Below are 21,234 nucleotides of genomic sequence, written 5' to 3' on the forward strand. Positions count from 1 at the left end.
TGTTTACTGACCTTTTGTTTCTTTTTCTTTTTCTTCTTTGATGACCCCTCCTGGCCGCCGGACTCGTCGAATGGTTCCTCTTTAATTTTGGGAATTTCTACCTTTTCTTCGTCGTCATCGGCATCGGTAAGTTTTCGTTTTTTACCAATAGGAATTGTATTATCTTCTCCGGCCTTGAAAACTTTCACTTCGCTCTTGGAGTGATATTTTTCCAGCTTTGCTTTAGCTTTTCCAGTGCCAGAAAGTCTCGACAGGTTACCTTCCTCCAACATGCGTAACCGCATTTCTAGCTTGGCCCGATGTTCAGTACCAAGTTCCATAGTAACGTCCTCGCCAAATGCATCCACACGTGTCGCTAGTGAAGCTTTCGCAGCCAAGGATCGAGAAATTTTGCCCTTATTTTTTGCGCTAGCCGAACCAATCAAGCTGGCATGGAATATGATACCGTATTTTGGTGTGTCTTTCTTTGTCTTCAACGCTCTGAACAGAGCCTTCTCCGCACCTAGGAGTGAAAGAAACGGTTATAACTAAGAAACAACATTTTTTTTTAAGAAAGTATAGATGATCATTCAGACAGCCAAGGAAAATAAAATCATCCTTTATCATATAGAAGTTGCGAAACCATGTCCTTCATATCATCATTGAATAATCAAAATTGTATCCGTCCAATTTACAGTCATTGCACAATTATGGGTAACTCTGTCACAAATATCAACGGAAACGTTCTCATCGTGAACCAACTCGCGAGTGAAAAACGAACACAAGGCTTACTTACCTACGGATTTGAGAGTAAGCAGTGTGAGTTTATTCGCACGCGCAACGAAAACAAAAACGAAGCAAAACGAAATAAAAACGAGTTTTTAATCCATCACGATCAACGATCAATTCTGACTATAGGGCACTGCATGAAATTCTCTCCTTCTTTCACTCTTACAGAAATTTTGTAAACAACAAGGCTAAGAAACATCAAAATCCCAAACAAAATCAAAACAAATCAGTGCCCTTCTCCTTCTTCTTCTTGGCGTAACGTCCTCACTGGGACAAAGCCTGCTTCTCAGCTTAGTGTTCTATGAGCACTTCCACAGTTATTAACTGAGAGCTTCCTCTGCCAATGACCATTTTGCATGTGTATATCGTGTGGCAGGCACGAAGCACTGGCGTAGCCACGGGGGGGGTTTTAGGGTTAAACCCCCCCCCCCCCCCCCCACAGAGCCAAAATTTGTGGAACAAATTTTCAGTATAAAGCGCTTTGCGACGAAAAAATTTTCGGCTGCGCCGCTATTTTCAAATTACGAATACAATTGCTCATTACATTTCACAAAATGTAAATGTCTAATCAAAAAAGGTATTATTGGCCGTTGAAAACCCCTCCCAGAGACAATTTCTGGCTACGCCACTGGCACGAAGATACTCTATGCCCAAGGAATTCAAGGAAATTTCCTTTACGAAAAGATCCTGGACCGACCGGGAATCGAACCCGTCACCCTCAGCATGGTCATGCTGAATACCCGTGCAAATCAGTGCCCTATACTACCGTGAATCGCATATCTGTCCCATTTGCATAGGAAATCCAGCAAAGATGGGACTGATATGCGATTCACGGCAGTATAATACATATCAATGGTTGCTCTTCCGTGATTGATCTAAACTGATACCAATTGGGTTCTTTAGGGGTATCCGGATTATTTCATTATCGGGTTCTCCGCCCAAAAATTAGTCGAAATCCAAAATTTCAAAATTTTTGGAGTCCGGGAACTATTTTTAAAATGCATTTAAAGTTTGTATGGGGAAAATTTTTTGTTCGGGTCGAACTGTCACTTAAACGATTGAACTGTCATTGTATCCACGAAAATTAAAACTGTTTTGTTAATTTAACCATCAAAACAAAGGCGTTGGAATCCAATAAAATCACGTTGTACTCAGAAAAATGAGCTCTTTCGATTAGGCTGTAGAAAATAGCAATATTTTATTCACTAAACAACCCAATTGCATTGAGATCCAACTGGGATATGAGGCTGGGACACTCAACTTATTTTCAAAGTGGTTTTCTAAGCAGCTCACACATTTTTGATCAATAACGGCGCCGGCCAAATCCTTACAGTCAGCTGGAAGGGAAAGGAATGTTAGAATGTACTGGTTGTTGGTACTACAGACCGAGATCACTCTGCGTCCCCACAATCCGCATGGACTGGAGTATTTGTTAGACGGAAAGGATGGGAGATCTGGGAGTCACCGTTCCATGGATAGGGGATATTTATAGTATTCGTAAGGTTATAGATTGTGCGGTTAATACTATATTAAAAAAAAAAAGACGCGGACACCGTCTTCAGCCAAAGGCTGCACAGACTGACGGTCAAGCGGCACAGTTCGCTTTGGTTGCATAAATTGTAGGCGTTATATACAGGTAATCTTCGATATAACGTACCCTGGATAGCGAATTCGATATAACGCACAACATTGAAAAATTTCATTTTTTCCAGTAATAACCCTCAGATAAACTACGAAATCACTCAAAATAACTCAATGTTTTGTGGCAGCATTGGTCTTGTTACCCAGAATTAGGGCAAATTGGAAAAGAAATAGTGCACGTTATATCAAAGCAAAATGTATGTTATATCGAAGCACAAAAAACAAACTGACTTTTTTGTGAAAACTCATATTTTTCGTTATTGGTTTTGTGAATTTAACCGAAACCGTTGTTAGGGGTTTATATCACATCGAATTCATCAACACCAGCATACAAAATATTCTATTTTTTTCTGCATCGATATAACGTACACTTCGATATAACGTATAAAGAGATTTTTTTTTTGTATGTTATAATATCGAAGAGTACCTGTACACCCTGCCCTTCGGTTGGGCGCGTTCTGCCAACTTGGTCGAGGCAAATTTCTTGTGAGAACAAGTTGCATATGGACATTCAAAAGTGCTTGAACGAAAGATGTTGCTTGTGAGGATGCAAGATCATTCTTTGTTTTAGAATATTCGCGTTCGTCTATTTGTTGCTCTTCGTGTTCGTATATTTTAAGTTTCATCTTCAACTGAATTTGATGAACGCTGCTAGCCAGCAGGGAAGATCTTCGTATCTGCATCCGTTGCACCATTCTGAATGGCGGTCGTGAAAGTATCACCAAAAGCGCTACTAATATTTGTTTTATATTTTCATGTATGAGTATCATGAGTGATAGCAGTAAGCAGTGATAGCAGTGAAAAATGGAAGTAATGCAGTACGACAGTGGTGCGATGCTGGTAAAAAATATCGCTGTAGATGAGCATTGTTTGTACTCAGTCATGTCTAAGCCGTGCTCCGAAGTGTCAAAGGAAAGGAAGCATGCACAAAGCACTAGGTTGGAGCTTTTTTGATCGCAGCAACCGAGGGGTGGATGGATGGTGACAGAACATACTCCCCCCTTTGGAATGAAGATTTCAACATTAGTCCTCAAGCTCTGGTTCTGGACGGTTGTTTTCGATGGGCATAATCGAAACCTTCGTGATGGGACGACGAAACGTAGACCCTTTGGAGAAAACATCGACCACCCTCACTAAGCCGTCATCTCCTGGATACACTGCTGAAATCCGGCCCAACTTCCAGTTGAGAGGAGGTTGCGTTTTCTCGTGAAGCAGGACAATCGTTCACACTTCGATGTTCGGTGCGGGTTTCAAATTCTTCTTGCGGGGCAGCAAAGTGTTGAGGTAATCGCGACTCCAGGCTCTCCAGAAATGGTCTCTCATTACTTGCAGGTGCTGCCAGCGGTCCAAACGGCTGGCTTTGATGTCTTCCAACGACGGTTCGGCTGGGGCAACTAGCGGACGTCCAATCAAGTAGTGTACTGGAGTAATTACCTTCGGATCAGCTGGATCATTTGAGATGCCAAATAGAGGACGTGAGTTTAGTACCGCTTCTATTTCGGTCAAAACGGTCGCGAGCTCTTCGAATGTCAATTTGGAGTTGCCGACAATCCTTTTCAAGTGTGTTTTGGCCGACTTCACGGAGGACTCCCAAAGTCCCCCGAACTCGGGAGCGTCCGGCGGGATGAAGTGCCATTCCATCTCACGCATTTGGCAAAATTGCTGGATCTCGTCAACCGTATGCTGGTTCTGGAACTGTTTGAAGAGCTCATTCAGTTCATGGTGTGCGCCCTTGAAGTTTGTGGCATTATCGGAGTAAAGCCGCTGAACCAGACCTCGGCGATTTACAAACCTCTTCTACGATGCCAGGAATGACTGGTGCTCAAATCGCTGACCGCTTCCAAATGGATGGCCTTGGTAGCCATGCAAACGTACACTGCTACATAGGCCTTTACCAACTTCGGACGGTACGTTCCCTGTTTAACCCAGATCGGACCCGCATAATCTACGCCTGTTACAGCGAATGACGGCGATGGATTTACTCTCGATGATGGCAAGGATCCCATAAGCTGTGTGGCCTTTTTTATTAACGTCACTTTAAACAATGAAGTTCATTCGTGACGGATAAGCTGTGTGGTTCCGACGGGATTGGTGCGGAAACACTTGACACATCCGCGTGTGACCTGCCTGACGGTAGAACGGGAATTCAGCAGCCAGTATCTCTGCCGGATGGCATTGATCAGTTCGGTCTGCCCTACGTGGACGAGTTCCTCGTGCATGGTGCGAATAAACATTTTAATCAGTGGATCCTTATCAGGTAGTATGATGGGGTGCTTGGCTTCGAAAGGCAACGCCGACTTATCCAAACGCCCTCCGACACGAAGTAAACCGTCCATGAGGACAGGACGGAGGTTTCCAATTTGCTTGCTTGATTCACCAGACGCAGCTAGCTTGATTTCGTCGCTCAGGTGAGTATGCTGAACTACCCTGAAGATGTCCTCGCTTGCTCGTCGTAACTCGCTGACGGTCAGGTATACATTCTTCACTCGCTGACTTGGATCTTTTTTCCGACAGTTATCGAAGAACCTTCGGACATACGCCATGATTCGCTGAACCTTACGGAAACTGCTATGTTGATGCAAGAATTCGAACCGAGAAGTACCAATTTTGGTTACTGCTGCTACAACGACCTTCATTTCTGGTAACGGTTCGGGTGGAACACTGTCTGCAACATCCATTTCGTAGTCGGAACAAGCTAGAAATTCTGGTCCATGCTGCCACAAACGGTTCTGGCTAAGAGCTTCAGGTAGCTGCCCTCTGGAGACGATATCTGCGGGGTTGTTCTTCGAGCTGATGTATTTCCACTGGCAACTTCCGTGTTACTGCACATTTCCGCTACACGGTTACGCACGAAAGTCTGCAGTTGGTCCAACGGCTTCTTTAACCACGCCAGAACGATGCTGCTGTCGGACCATAGAACAACTTCACGAAAGGACATCTGTATGGCTGGGATCACCTTCTGCAACAGACGAGTCAAAAGCAACGCTGCGCACAATTCCTTCCTTGGAATCGACAGATCATGGAGCGGTGCCACCTTGGATTTACTGGTCAACAACACAAGTTTAGCGGTTTTATTCGGCAAAACACTGCGCACGTAACAGCACGCACCGTAAGCAACGGTAGATGCATCGGCAAATCCGTGCAATTCAAAGAAGACTGCGTCGTCACTTGTAACCCTCCTAGGCGCTTGGATGAGAGCTAGTTGCGGTATAGCTTGTTGCACTTCGTTCCACTTCTGCTGACATTCCCTTTCCACAGGTTTATCCCATCCTTGTTTCGTCTTCCACAGATGCTGTACCAGGAGTTTGGCGACAACGATCACCGGAGAAAAAAGTCCCAGGGGATCGAACAGTTTTACTATTTCGGAGTAGATGGTTCTGTTGGTGGCATGAATGGCGACAGACGATGGAGCATACGGGACCGCAATGTGGAAAGTATCAGCCTTCGGATCCCATGTTAATCCCAACAGCTTGATCAACTCGTTCGCTTCGTAGACCGGAATGGATTGCTGCTTCTCCTGCTCTTCTGGTGGGACATGCTGCAGAAAGACTTCCGAGTTGGAACACCACTTTGTCAATGGAAATCCTCCACGAGCCAAAGATGATTTCAGCTTCTTATAGTATTCAACCGCTATCCAAGCCGCTATCTCGATGGTGTCTGCGCCCGAAAGCACATCGTCCACATAAAATTCCTCTTTGATGATTCTGGCTACTTCGGGAGAAATCGTGGAATCTTCTTCGGCGAGCTGGATGAGGCATCTGGTGGCTTGGAATGGGGCTGAAGCTGTGCCGTACGTTACCGTATTAAGCTCCAGCACACGCAGCGGTTACGACGGATCCTCCCTCCGAAAAATCCTCAAGTAGCACGTGTCGTCCTGCACCAGCAGCACTTGCCGGTACATTTTGCTAATATCAGCAGAAAATACAAATTTGTACTTACGGAATCGAAGCGCTATAGTGAACAGATCACTTTGGACCACCGGTCCCACGTGAAGAACGTCATTCAACGAGAGTGCAGATGGGGATGGTTTTGCACTGGCGTCAAAAACGACACGACACTTGGTACTGGTACTTGCAGGTCGCAATACTGCGTGGTGCGGTAAATAATATTTCCGTTTGTCCTTAGTATCGTCGGCTTCGTTTATCTCGTGGCAGTGGTTCAGCAACTCGTACTCACGAACAAACTCAACGTACTGCGCTTTGAGGTCAGGATCTCGCAGGAAACGCTTCTCTAGCAACAAAAAACGCTTAAAAAAAACGCGGACACCGTCTTCAGCCAGAGGCTGTACAGACTGAATGAAACTTAACACCAGACAAGGGGCACACGGAGCATGCACCAGTGGATACGGAGAAGAAACTATTCTGACGAAAAGTTTCATCATCCGGAGCGGGAATCGAACCCTCACCCCATAGCATGGTGCGACTAAAAACTTGGTGACCCTAACCGCTCCACATGTAACCCGTGGTTACAATTTTGTGTACTTTTGTCGCTACGTGCATTTCACCCACCTACACCACTGTGTTTTGCAACAGTTTAATTTGTTTGTTTTTATGAATTTTTGTTTGATATTTATTTAGTTAAAATTAGGGAAATAAATTCGTATATATATTGTATCGGTGAGGCATTTGACCCCCAATCTCCCCACCCCATTGCACACATCGAAAACAGCAGCAGCAGCAGCAGAAAGAATCGAGTGCGGTGTGTGGTGTTGTTTTGTTTTGTTAGAGAGTTACGAACCGCGAACAACGACGGACGCGATTTGGTTCCCCGTTTAATTTGACCGGGAAAAGCGCAATTCAGCCTCCGTGTCGCATATATTAGCTGGATGGTTGTTCCCAGCAACGTCGGGAGTGTCCGTTCATAGTTCCCAAAGAGGACAGTGCCGGCTGCGGTTCGGCCATTGCGGTTCGCCAAGTGTACCACACATCGACCGTTCTCGCTACACGGGCTCAGCCAATAGAGCCAGTCTCGCCCGTGTAGCTAAGTGTCAAGGAGAACGAAGACAAGTTTGTACAAAGGGGCGTACAACTTGTGGCAGCATTCTGCGGAATCTGCCGGGATTATTCACGGCGAGTGGATAGATCCGGTGTTTTTCACCACCGTCGCTAGGGGGGATCCGGAAAGGAGCCCGCTCTTCCCCCTAGCTAAACGACAAGGACGACTGTGCTCAGCAGTCTTAAAAGTGCCCAAAAAGAAGAAACAGAAGAAGAAAGAAGAAGAAGGAAGAAGCTCCGCATAGTCCGTGCGGGAGCGAAACCAACGACGACCATCACCACCGCTGCTGTTCATCGAAGGGCCCCAACGAGTCGACCGAAGCCGAAGTGCAAAGGGGAAAACAGAGGTTTGAGATTAATATAAAAGTTTATTGCAAAATTTATTTATTTATATTTTCCCAATTAATTCCATCCGAAATTCAAATTTAGTGGAGGTACCCTGCTTTAGGCCGCCCTGCCGGGTAACAGCGGGTAAGGGCTGAAAGCGTCTCCTTACAATTGGCGCCCAACGTAAATTTTGCGGAAAAATCTGCGATTTTTCCCACTGAGCGAGGGGTACTTCCACCAAAATTTGGATTTTGGGTGGAATAAACGCAGTGGTGGGGACATTTTTCACAGTCGCGTGGTCGTATTATTTATTTTATTTTGTTGTTTTGTGTCCTAAATCGGTTATTCGTCTCGTCTGCAGAACGAATTGGTGCATTTTGGGTCTCTTTGCTCTCAGGGCGAGATTTTTGATTCTTCTGGGCCGATTTGGGGTAGCATTTGACGCAACCTGGTGACCGAGAACCATTTTGGAACCGTCAGTAAGCCGAAACTTGGTTCCTCACCGTATTTATACTTACGAAACAGTTGGTAAGTTTTAATTTCGTCCACATTTTTAAGATTTGTGATCTCATTCGTCAAAATGCCGATCGACATGTTGACGTTGGGGGAGTTCAACGTCGCCTACTTCCATTTGCGTGCCGATCACTTAGAACCTGACGAAATTGACTTTGAATTGAACTCCCGCGGTGTTGTTATCCCTCCTGAATCGGGTCAATCGAGTTCCAAAAAGCGTAGTCGACTGCGAGCGTTTTTGGTCAGTGAGCAGAAATGCTCCGAGACCACTGTCCGTTCCTTTAAAGGGGATATTGACGCGGAGTTGGAACTTTGTCGTGGCAAATTTGAGTCCATGAAGGAAGATTTGGGGTACAGGTGTCCGAACAAGGAGGTTTACCGGAGCAGATTGCTCCATCTGGGTGCTCGGCTCTAAAACTCTAAAACTATGTCGTGGGGGAGGCTAACGAGGCCTTTGTAGATTTGTTGAGTGATGTGGTAGCCCTCCATAACTACCACTTTGCGAATAGTTTAGTGCCTCTCCTCACGCCAACCGAGGAAGACAAAGAAGATGATGGTGAGGATTTGCTGGCTCAAATTGCCGCGGGAAAGGATGTTTCACCGAAAGGGAACCAACTTCCAATCGTTGAAGCATCCTCCAATCAGGCGGTGGGCGAAGAAATTCGCGATGTCTTACTTGACATAAGGGCGGAGATCAAAAGGACGCAAGAGCAGATTAATCAAAGCGAAACTAGGACTGCATCCAGAGTGGATTCACTCGAAGATGTAATCAGAAAACTAGGTAGCGGCCTTGCGTCCATTAGTACGATTGCATCCGGACTACAGAAAACTAACCGCGAAGTGCAAACACTTCGCGAGAAGATCTCTGAGTTACAGGACATCGTCAACAAAATTATGCCTAACGCAAACTCCCAGAGTTTCCCGGTAGATACGCATGATCTTCGATTGCAACAAAGTCCCGATCTACCGGATTTGCCTGATTTTGATCAGCAAGCGTTAGAAGGTTTGGGTACTCCGGAGAACCTGCAGAAGCAAACTTCTAGCAAGAACTTTGGACTACCCAATCAACCATTTCCTAGACGTTTTGACTCGCGTAAGGTGAATAATTCTAAAAGCTTTGAGAATCTCGGACCTTCGCTCAATTCCCAGCACTTTTACCAACAACACACTCTTCCGAATTTCGCGCTTCCGCAGCAGTCGGGAAGCTTAGCATCGGTAGAGTTCACCGGTTACCAGCGTCGGCCCCAACGGGTGGCCGATTGGAAAATCAGGAAGTATGCTGGGAATGACGAAGGAATGGGACTCAACGAATTTTTGGAATGTGTCCATCATTATGCTGAGTCAGAACAAATGTCCGAAGCAGAACTGTTTAGCTCGGCAATGCAATGCATTTGTTCACCGGTAACGCGTTGGCTTGGTTTCAAGCGATGCGTTCCCAGAAGCGGTTCTACAACTGGAACCACCTGGTGTGCGAGTTGAAGGCAAACTTCGTGCACCCGGAACTTGATGCTGCGCTGAGGATGAAAGCGTCTCAGCGGCGACAGCAGAGGAATGAATCCTTCCAAGATTTTTATCTTGAGATGGAGAAGATCTTCCGTGCTATGCCTGCGCCGCTAAGTTCCCACGAGAAGCTAGACATCCTCAAGCGAAACCTGAGGCCTGATTATAAACAGGTACTCGTCTTCAAGCCGGTGAACACATTGTCCGAGTTGATGCTCATCGGAAAGACCATTGATGCTTCCAAAACCTCAATTTACCAAAAAGTATTTGGAGTTCCCAAGGAAGCATCTACAATTTCAAGCAAGCTTCATATGATGGTTATAAACAAAGCCAGCAGCAACAACAATCTCGTGACAATGGAAATGGGTACCAAGGGTATTCTACAACAAGAATAGCCCTCCATCGTCACCAAAACGAAATAGACCTCCACCTCTTCGTTTCAAAGATATGGGAGGTCGACCCGAAAGAAATCTCCGAGAGAAGACTAGCCCAATCCCTAAATCTTCACAGTCGCGACAAGAAGGCATAATATGTTTGAGCTCCCTGGTGGACAAACACCGTCCGCCACACTTGGGAGTGTGTTACAACTGTGGAATTCAGGGGCATGAACACGAAAAGTGTTCCAAGCCCAAGCGTGATTTCTGCGTATTGTGTGGATTTAAGGGATTTGAAGCTTCTCGGTGCCCTTATTGCTTGCAAAATGGGATTAGATCCAACTAAACCGGTCGGAAATCTAATCTCCCTATAATTCTTCAATGAAAACGTCCCGTAGCTCCTATCTGTACCAATTCTTCAAAGGCTATTTCTATTTCAAAATTTCATAGCATTTTTTCCCTAATTGGTACAGGAGGAGTGAACATTAATTTTCACTTCAAAGATAGTAACATCTCCATTATTTTGATACAGGCATCCGTTGCTTGCATATTGCTCAACGATGACCTGCAAGTAGATGTCGAATTCAGTGTGAGATTTTGAGAAAAGTTAGTGGAACACCAGGGAGTGTCCGATTCCATAATCCTAGCGGCAGCCCAAGACTGTCAAACATTGGCTTGACAACTACGGTTGTCACCACTAGGACACAGCGGTTATTACACTAACTTTAATCACAATACTCACCTGAAGAAGAATGGTGTCGCCCACACAACCTGATTGAGCCGTTGGAGGGAGGCAGCAAATTTTCCCAAGCCAGCGTGAATATAAAATCTTCCTAGAGCTCCTCGGATCCACAACATCGACTTCACTGGGTCGCTCACTTGGGAGCTTCCGAAGATCGATGGATCCGGGAGCATCGCGCATCACTTCACGCTGGCAATCATCTTCTTTCCTCAGGAGTCGACACCTAAATCTCTCGGCACCTGACAACTCTTCGAGGTTGTGACCTCTAGGGGTCATTACCTCAATACAACGCCAATACACCCCAATTAAATCATCCTTCCCTGAGGGAAGGACTCAAACACGACCGCCGATCCATTCGGGAGGTCATCTATGTATGCGCACCTGTACACTGAAAGTTATCTTCATGTTGATTTCCAGCGCATAGATGACAACACCATTTTAACCTTTTTTAATTTGTTTGTTCTTCGTTGTTTTTATCTGCCAGAATCAGGGAAATTCGACTGATTCCAAACGGAATCAGTTCGTAATTAATCTGCATTCACGTTCGGTGTCTTGCTCAAGTATCCTTGGGAAAGGAATTACTTGTAGCGTAAAAGACAATACCTTGCGTCTATTGCCCGTTTGTTTTGGTATTTTGTGTGCTGCATGAGTTATATTGTTTGAGTGAAATAATGAGAGTGAATGAGAATGAGTGAAAGTGTGTGAAATGGCGGGGTGTTCATTCAAATGTCTTGTGTGATTGTGTGTACGCGTAGGCCAGTGATTGGGATGAATGAGTGATACACTTTGGATGAATGTGGATTGAATTGGAACCCCACCTGTCTAGGAAGTATAAATACCGTCAGGACGGGAATAGTGGACGTCGGAAGAAAAAATAGCTTGAAAAAAAACCATACCACGACAACCGTTCCTCTGCTACGCTACTTCCAATCGGAGGCTAGCAGGGTTTTAGGAAGTCAGGTTGTTTTGAGTGTTATCCCGAATTGGTCTGGGGGAGTTGAAGATTCTTAGCTCTCCCATTGAGAACCGGATGTGTCCGAGGGTGGTCTGGTGCCGTTAATAGCGACGGGTCCCAGTCCTTGTCTGCAGAACAACCACGAGACGATGTACCGATTTAACCATTTTCTTTTTGTTCGGTCGTTTCCCTGATAGTGTCTTTGTAACATTTTAATCTGTGGAAAATGTCTTTGTTTGGTTAGGTTAGGCAGATTTTTTATTTACACTTTTTTATTTATTTTCATGTTGATTTATTTCATTTTAATTCGTTATATATATTGTTATCGGTGTTAGGTGTTAGGGTTAGTTAAAAAAAAAATGGTTTCCATTTTGTTTCTCCTCGGTGTGGGCGAGATTGTAACCCGTGGTTACAATTTTGTGTACTTTTGTCGCTACGTGCATTTCACCCACCTACACCACTGTGTTTTGCAACAGTTTAATTTGTTTGTTTTTATGAATTTTTGTTTGATATTTATTTAGTTAAAATTAGGGAAATAAATTCGTATATATATTGTATCGGTGAGGCATTTGACCCCCAATCTCCCCACCCCATTGCACACATCGAAAACAGCAGCAGCAGCAGCAGAAAGAATCGAGTGCGGTGTGTGGTGTTGTTTTGTTTTATTAGAGGAGAAAGTTACGAACCGCGAACAACGACGGACGCGATTTGGTTCCCCGTTTAATTTGACCGGGAAAAGCGCAATTCAGCCTCCGTGTCGCATATATTAGCTGGATGGTTGTTCCCAGCAACGTCGGGAGTGTCCGTTCATAGTTCCCAAAGAGGACAGTGCCGGCCGCGGTTCGGGAACAAGTGAGTGCTAGTAATAGTGTCAAAAGGTGTGTGGACCACCGCCATTGCGGTTCGCCAAGTGTACCACACATCGACCGTTCTCGCTACACGGGCTCAGCCAATAGAGCCAGTCTCGCCCGTGTAGCTAAGTGTCAAGGAGAACGAAGACAAGTTTGTACAAAGGGGCGTACAACTTGTGGCAGCATTCTGCGGAATCTGCCGGGATTATTCACGGCGAGTGGATAGATCCGGTGTTTTTCACCACCGTCGCTAGGGGGGATCCGACAAAGGAGCCCGCTCTTCCCCCTAGCTAAACGACAAGGACGACTGCTCAGCAGTCTTAAAAGTGCCCAAAAAGAAGAAACAGAAGAAGAAAGAAGAAGAAGGAAGAAGCTCCGCATAGTCCGTGCGGGAGCGAAACCAACGACGACCATCACCACCGCTGCTGTTCATCAAAGGGCCCCAACGAGTCGACCGAAGCCGAAGTGCAAAGGGGAAAACGGGGTAAAAGGTCAGATTAGAATATAAGTATATGAAATTGCAAAATTATTTATTTAAACATTTCATTTCATCCGAAATCCAATATTTAGTGGAGGTACCCTGCTTTAGGCCGCCCTGCCGGGTAACAGCGGGTAAGGGCTGAAAGCGTCTCCTTACACACAAACGCTTCAGGGCAACTTCTCGGCAATCCGTCAATTGATCCACGTTTTCCTTGAAGGGGAGCCTGACCACGAATCTTCCAGTGTCATCGCGGTGATGAGTTGACCGAAAATGGGCCTCGCAGAACTGCTCTTCCGCCGAATGTTTTGAAACGTTGGGAACCTCTTCAATCTGCCAAAACTGGTACATCATTTGCTCGATATCTGCTACTGATGCTACATTGGAGTGTGCAGCGGTCCTGACTGGAGCATCTCAGTCGTTTATTGTGCCAGCTACAAGCCAGCCAAGGTGGCTCTCACGAAGCTGCGGCAGGTGAGGCGCAAGCTGAATCTGACCTGCATTGAGCAGATCGAAGAAATATGCGGCTCCAATCAGCATGTCTACTTGGGATGGTTTGTGGAAGTCGACGTCGGCCAACGTAATTCCGTCGGGCAGTTCCCAACTGCTTACGTCGATCTTGGAAGTTGGCAAGGTTCCGGTTACCCTTGGAGTAATAAGACATTCCACAATGGTGTGGAACGTATCATCACGAGAGTGCAGCTTCACCTTGATCCTTTCTCGTGCAATCGTCCGGATAGCGCTAATGCCGGTGATTTCGATGTTCGCGCAGGCTGCTTCGGTAGGCCGAGCGAGTCAGCCATCTTCTCCGATATAAAGTTGACTTGGGAACCGCTGTCGAGTAAAACGCGACACGGTTGCAGCTGATTCCTCGAGTCCGTCAGATGAACCACCGCGGTCAGCAACAAAACGGTCTTCATTGGTTGGGCAGAGTTGCATGAGCACGATGTGGAAACCGTCGCATTGCCTTCTGGCGCCGATGGTTGGGCCGGAGCAGCATGCTCTTCTGTCGACTTCGGGACGGACACGTTCGACTGCGCTTCCGGTTTCACGCTTACTTCCTTGTCTCCATGTAGTAACGTATGGTGCTGGTTGAGACACTTCTTGCAATGCTTCGAGGACGAGCACTCCTTGGATAGATGCCCCTTCCTGAGGCAGTTGAAGCAGACACGGGCTGTTCGGACCTTTTCGAGTCTCTCCGCTGTTGTAAGGCTGCCTAGAACATCGCACTGGAAGTTTCGGTGCTGACCTTCGCAAAACACACATCGATCGGAGCTCTTGTTGCGACTTTAGAGGATTCGTTGCGTTCGTATAGCACTTCTGTACTGGAGGCTTGCTGATGGCAGCAGCAGACTTTGGTTTGACTTGTTGCGATGATTGAGGCTGTACGGCGGCTTCACAATTTTCCAATATTTGGCATCTGGTCTTCTAAAACTTGACAGTCGGTTCGTATTTCGGCAACTCTCCTTTCTTCAACGTTGACTCCCAAGCTTTCCGAGTGGATTTGTCCAGCGCGTTGGAGATGAGGAAGACAACCATATGCTCGGACACACCCAGAAGTTCTTGCTTCAGGAATTAGAGGTTTTCCACGTGCCGCGTAGCTTCGTCGATTAGGGCACGAAGATCCTTTGACGACTCCGACGACATCCGCTTCAACGAAAAGAGTCCTCGAATATGCGACTCGACGAGCACTCTTTCGTTCTCATACCGCTCAGTCAATATTTGCCACGCCTGTCCGTAATTGGCTTCTTTAGCGGTGTTGAGATAGTTCCATATTCTGAATCTGCATGCCAAACTGAGCCGAAATCCAAATTTTCATGAATTTTGGTGCCCGGGAACCAATTTAAAAATCGTTTTAAAGTTTGTATGGGAGCGATTTGTCGAATCACCCCTCATAGCATTTTGTACTGGGCGGAGCTGTCAAACAGTTGCCCAGCTGTCAAAAGGTGATTTCAAAAAATTTGTTTGTAATTGAATTTAGGTATCAAAATAAAGTTCTAAAAATCTGAAAAAAATCTAACTGGCTTAGAAAAAGGTGCTCTTTCGTATAAAATCAAAAAAACAATACATTGTTCTAAATTTAATAACCCAATTCCCTTCGTTGATTGTCCGTGTATCCAATATTCCAGCTGCAGACCCGACCAACGCCTTCTCCAAGTGGTAGAGTTTCAAGGTATCACTGTCGCCGGACTTGGACATCAGGTCATTGAATATTGCCTTGAACTTCGGCCATGCAGCATAGCTACCGTCGAACGTCGGAATAGGGGCTTTCAACGGTTGTTGCTGAATAATAAGATGTCTCTCAGCGGGTGCAGCCGGTGCCGCATCCTTGGCTTCCAGAATCAGCTCTTCCACAATCTCGGAGACGAAGTTGTACAGCTCTTCAAACGTCGCATATTCGACCTCCTGGTCGTCCAAATCTTCATCCGGAATCAGAGCCATCACTTGACTATGAAAGGTGCTGAACTCCGTGTACGCTGCTGTCAGATTTCTGTACATGACGGTGAGCTGTGCCAGGCTTTTTGGTTGACCATCCGACACTACTCGTTCCATCTTCACAACCTTTTGGTGGATCTGGTCGCGCTGCCGAAAGACTGCTTTCAGCTGCTTTTTCGTTTCCGGTTCGCAGGTGAGCTCCCTCTTAAACCTTGGACAGACTGGTGGTGTACGTACCATGGTACAATTATCTTGAAATGAGTTTCATACTGATTATTGTCTCCAATCAAGATAGGCTTGGAATAATTTTCTTGACAACTTGTACCATGGTACGAATACCACCAGTCTGTCCCTGACTTTACTGTAGCAGCGGAAAGGATTACTGTTCGACTGCGACGACATAAGGCCTCGGCACTTTCACGGATCCTGTCGGTTTCGGGGTCTGATGATCCGCTTTGTTTTGATCCGTCTCCGGCACTGCAGACGTGGTTGGATCATTCGAATTGTTGTTTTCCATGTTTGTTTTTTCACAACGCGAAAACGCGACGCACTACGCAACGACGAACGAAAGTTTGTTGTTGTTTAGACGAACGGTTTCGTCCACCCGCAGAATCGTTTTCTGGAGCTTTCGCTTCCACTCACATACGCGCACGCAAATGTCACTTGTCGCGAAGAAGTTTTTTCTCGACGAAGCTTTTTCCTCGACGAAATACTTTCCGACCGGGATCGGACTTCTCGCAGAGTTCGTGAAATGGTTTACGCACATATTAACACGGTTGGCGGAACAAGTTCGAACACGTTTACGGACGTGTTTGAATTGCACTTTTTCACTTTTTCGTTACGGACCACTTTATGTTCGGGATTGAACGGGAAACTGGTGGTTTTTGAAGACTGTAACTCCGACGGCGGGAACGGAATACAGCAATCACACACTGTGACCCTGCGACCAAGCGGATTCGGGACGGAACCTGGCCCACAAACTGTGGCACTTTACGGCGGAACGGATACTACCGGGTTTACGATAGTCACCCACTGTGACACCGCGGAACTTCGGAGGGACGGACCAACTAATAAAACTTACGGCGCCGACATAGTGCCGCTTCAAAGTGAGAGTGGGAGTGCGCGTCCAAAGGATTTTCGTGGATTTGCTGTTGTTGATATTCTTTTTTGCGGCTTCGCACACGCGCACTCTCACTCTCACGCGTAACTATAACGGCACCCTTAGTGCTACAAACTAAGGTATGGTTTCTACCGCTATCGAGCGCGTACTGATTGCTGTTCGTGTTCGTGGTTTTCTCTTCGAGGTGGGTTGGAGCTTTTTCGATCGCAACAACCGAGGGGTGGTTGGAAGGTGACAGAACAGATAGACTACGGAATTACTCAAATCTATGCTGTGCTGCAGCATTAGCCTTGTTCCAAAATTAGCGCAATTTGGCGAAAAATTTAGTGTACGTTAATATCGAAGCACAAAAAAAAACGAAATTATATTTTCGAGAAAACTCATGTTTTTCATTATTGGATTTGTGAATTTCACCGAAATCATTAATTGGGATTGATTTCACGTCGAATACATCAACACCTAGGGGGAAGACAGATCTAACGAGAGCAAATCCGTGTTCGAGGTGTTGTTCAGAATTCCTCACAGTTCCTCAGAAATTTTCCCATTTATGCCAAAGTGCGATCTGGCACCAATGTCAAACTGTAAAGTGTTGCATGTGCTGAATGAAAATTGCAGTTTTAGGGATGTCTTTCAACAAATTTCGTCGATCATCGATAAAGAGAGTAACTCAGAATCTCTCAGAGTTGCTCTCGTTTGCACAGTGTCTTGCCCCTAGATCAACACTAGAATAAACAATATTAAAATTTTCTCTGCTTCGATATAACGTACAAAGGGGTTTTTTTTTTGTACGTTTTATCGAAGAGTACCTGTATAAATGAGTTGTATATGTAGAGAAGAGAAAGTGTATAGAAAGATACAAAGTAGGAGAAAGGGACGGGCCAGGGATTGAACCCAGGACCTTCTGCATACGAATCAGCCACTAAACCACCAAGCCCGTCCAACACGAAATAAAAACGAGTTTTTATTCATGAAGAACTAGTTTAGGTGCGAGACACGAGTAGGTTTGGTTTGCGTTTGTCTACGCTCAGCTGCAATCTTAATTATTTTCCATTCCTGTCAGCCAGTTTACTATCCTATACATATGAGATTGACCCATAATTGTGCTATGACTGTAGCAATAGAGGAAATTTTCTCGACGAACCAATAACCTGTTACGGGTAGAAATCCTCTACATTGAGATGAGCGGAACTTACATACATCGATTCGGCAACGCTGTTTGTTTTGTTTACAACAGCTGCCAACACTTGCTACAAAGCTAGATGTTCAAACTTTGTGCGTGACTTCGTTGTGGTTCAAGTTGTTTTGTTTACATTTTCTAATTATGGTAGAATTTTTTTTTTAATTTTGTTGAAATAGCGGAGCAATCGAAGAAATCTGAAATTCAATGCAAAAGTGTTACGCTAATCATATCGGCAGAAGTGAAGTAAGAAGCAGCAATGGAAGTTTTTTCGACAAGTGCAGCAACAAAAGTGTCGTCATAAGCATGAGCTTTTGAAAGCAGAATTAATAAATTTTTATCTTTTTGCCGCCAATATCTCGATATTAAAAATAAATAATTTTAATTTATTTAGTTCCGATTGCAATACCGTTCAAATGACGCCTTCCTACGAACGATAAGCATGTTCATTTGGCTCACACTCTGACAGTTCTCTCTGCACGATTGGCTCACAATGGCCGCCTCCGCAGATCTCTATAATGTAGGATTACTAGTGGTATCCAAATCGGAGAGAAAAATAAAAACATAGCATAGAACCAGCGGCGAGTTTCCACACTTGGGGCCCAGCTTAATTATTGCATTGGGTTGCTATTCCGTTTGTTTGTGTTATGTCACTTTTTTATTTATATTTTGCGTTAAAGTGAGCAGCGGTGTGGAAAATAAACGAGATTAATACAAAAGGCCGAAACACGAAAGGCCGAATCACAAAAGGCCGAAACCAGTGCAACTACCACAAAAGGCCGAAAGTACAAAAGACCGAATCACGAAAGACCAAATGTAACGAAAGGCAGAATATAACGAAAGGCCGAATTACGAAAGACGCATATTAACTCGGTTTCCGTTTAGTTAAATGCTTTATCAATTAAAAGAATGCATATAAGTGTTGTTTAAGTAGTTTATATTTTCAAATTGAATAGTTGTAATTTTTTAGTAGTTCCACTCTGTAAAATGCACATAAATGTGAATCATGCGGCGTAGGTGCATGGAGGGTTGAGGAACTAAGGCGGCAGAAGGCAGAAGGTAATTGCATCGATTCGAATTCCAGCAAAACAGTAGTTTAAATAGTATGCTAGGTAGAATGCGAACAGTTATCTTTTTTAGGTCCGACGAGCGTTAGCGAGTGCGGACAGCAAGCGTTTCCCCGATATATAGCAAACGTAGTTGTTCGGCCAGCTATTTGCAATTCTTATCATCATATGCTGCTGTTATCACCATATTATGCCATGTTCTGTAATATCACTATACATGTCACATTTGTAGACAACAGTTCCAACTTCCAAAAAGATTTTAGTAAAATGAATTTATGTTGAACGACATTTATTTGCTTTAGTATTTTTTTTTTCTTGCTCTAGATTTAATTATGAAAAGTAATGGAAAGAAGAGGGTTAAGTAATAAAATGACTACTTTTGTAATTCGGCCTTTCGTTACTTTCGACCTTTCGTTACATTCGGCCTTTCGTTCCCTTCGGCCTTTTTTTTACTTTCGGTCTTTCGTTCCCCTCGGCCTTTTGTTACCGTCGGCCTTTCGTGATTCGGCCTTTCGTAGTAGTCCCAAAATAAACAGCAGTGGAATCAATAAAGCGAGAGGCAAAAATTGGACATCCGGCGAAGATTAAAAAACACCCGTAGAATGCCGACCGATTTTGTTTCATTTTCATATTAGCGAAAGTTGTAAACTTTGGGTTAGCAATTGAAATCCGCTTAATAGGAGACTAAGCTTATGGGATTTGGACTTTTTGGGGGTATGTCCAATTATCTCGGGTGTGTTAAGAGATAGTGCAATACTTTTAGGGCTTGAACAGATCTACCATTTAGAGCTTTGGTTCATATTATGTATTAGTTGGTAACGTGGCCACCAGAGGCCACAGATTGATGCTAAATTGCACTACAGGATCCATATTAGGTTGTTAAGCAAACGTTACGATATGCGACCCTGATAATTAGGAATAGTGTCTTCGGAAAAATTATTGGATACGCCACAGATGATGAGTTACGAAGTTTAAAATTCCTCCACTGGGCGGCGCTAGTGAGCATGTAAATTTTCAACACCTCATATCTTAGAATCTCAATAATTTAGAAAGTTGGTGTCTTCGGCAAAGTTGATCAGTATGACATAGACTTACATAAAACGGGACACGTGTTTCGGAATTCTGCCACTAGGCGGCGCTAGTGAATTTGCAATCTCTGAAAAAAATCCATAAATCATGCCCTTAGAAGGTCCAGAAGAAACAGGAAGAGCCAAAGAAGGAACTCCTGGAGAAATCCTAGTATATTTAGTTGGATAAATTAGGAACCGTAGGAATTACTGAAAGACGCCATAGAAAAACTCATATAGGGTCGTCCATAAATGACGTAGCATTTTTGACGATTTTTGACACCCCCTTCCCTCCTATTTTCCAATACGTAATACATGGCTCGTAGCATAATCCAAGATTTCAACTTCCAGCCCCTCCTAAAATGCTACGTCATTTATGGACGACCCCTATATAAATTTCCCCGGTTGGTCATCGGTTTGTAGTTGCGTGGCATCTATTAGAAATTCCTAGCCAGTTCAACAAACATCCGGTTATCCGAAAAGCATGACGGTGTTACCCCCGCCGATGAGTGACGGGCTTACCCGAAAAGGCCACTTTTCTCAAATTACACCGTAACTTTTGAATAATTGTTGAAACTGACCATTCAATGAATCTTGGCACTGAAGTATAGTACAGATGAGAATACATGATTGATGAAAGTGAATTTCTGCACTTCTTTTGTAATCCAGAAGCTAAATTCTACCGACGAAATATTACATCCGCCGTTGGTGCAATGACGCGTGCGTTTGTTTTGTTTATTTTCTTCGTATTTGACAGGTAAATTTTGGTACCATTTGTCTCGAAAGAGTAAAAATGGTAAAAACAAATAAGGCGTGTGGCCAAAAAGCTACTAAATAACTGTTGTTGAGAAAAACTTAATTTTTTTTTTTAGAAAATAGACTAAAGTTCTCAAATTCGATTTCTATGTGAAACTTAAAAAAACGCCGTGAATTGAAAACTTCTGCGATTGGATATCAACATTTTTTAAAGCTCTGCTTCTAGAACAACTAGATTCAAACTCTTGCACAAAGACAATAATACCATCCATTATTACATTTTTCTAAAAATGATTAATATTTTTTAGATTTTTTCCAAAATATATCCTCTATATGAAGGGCCCCCAAACCACTGTGGCCACACCAAACCCCTGCATTTGTTCATCCTGTGTGTTCGTTTCCGCACTGATTGAACATCATTGGGTTGATTTTTTTTAGGCACTGGTTCTTCGAGAAAGTTTCCTCATA

General features: G+C 44.5%; 1 protein-coding gene and 1 long non-coding RNA gene across 2 annotated transcripts in view; one reads left to right on the forward strand and one right to left on the reverse strand.

Moving 5' to 3' along the window:
- The window catches only part of LOC109397228 (nucleolar protein 58), a 51,356-nt gene that overhangs the window by 385 nt on the left and 29,737 nt on the right, over positions 1-21,234 (reverse strand). Inside the window, exon 5 of the mRNA XM_029874165.2 lies at positions 12-502. Within this exon, the coding sequence (XP_029730025.2) occupies positions 12-502 (491 nt within the window). The remainder of the gene's footprint in view (positions 1-11; positions 503-21,234) is intronic.
- Positions 497-20,879, forward strand: LOC134285300 (uncharacterized). The gene is made up of 2 exons (XR_009996281.1): positions 497-7,837; positions 13,241-20,879. It is a non-coding gene; the product is annotated as an uncharacterized LOC134285300 (long non-coding RNA).

This window comes from Aedes albopictus, chromosome 1 (genome assembly GCF_035046485.1).
Source record: "Aedes albopictus strain Foshan chromosome 1, AalbF5, whole genome shotgun sequence".
Lineage (NCBI taxonomy): Eukaryota > Metazoa > Arthropoda > Insecta > Diptera > Culicidae > Aedes > Aedes albopictus.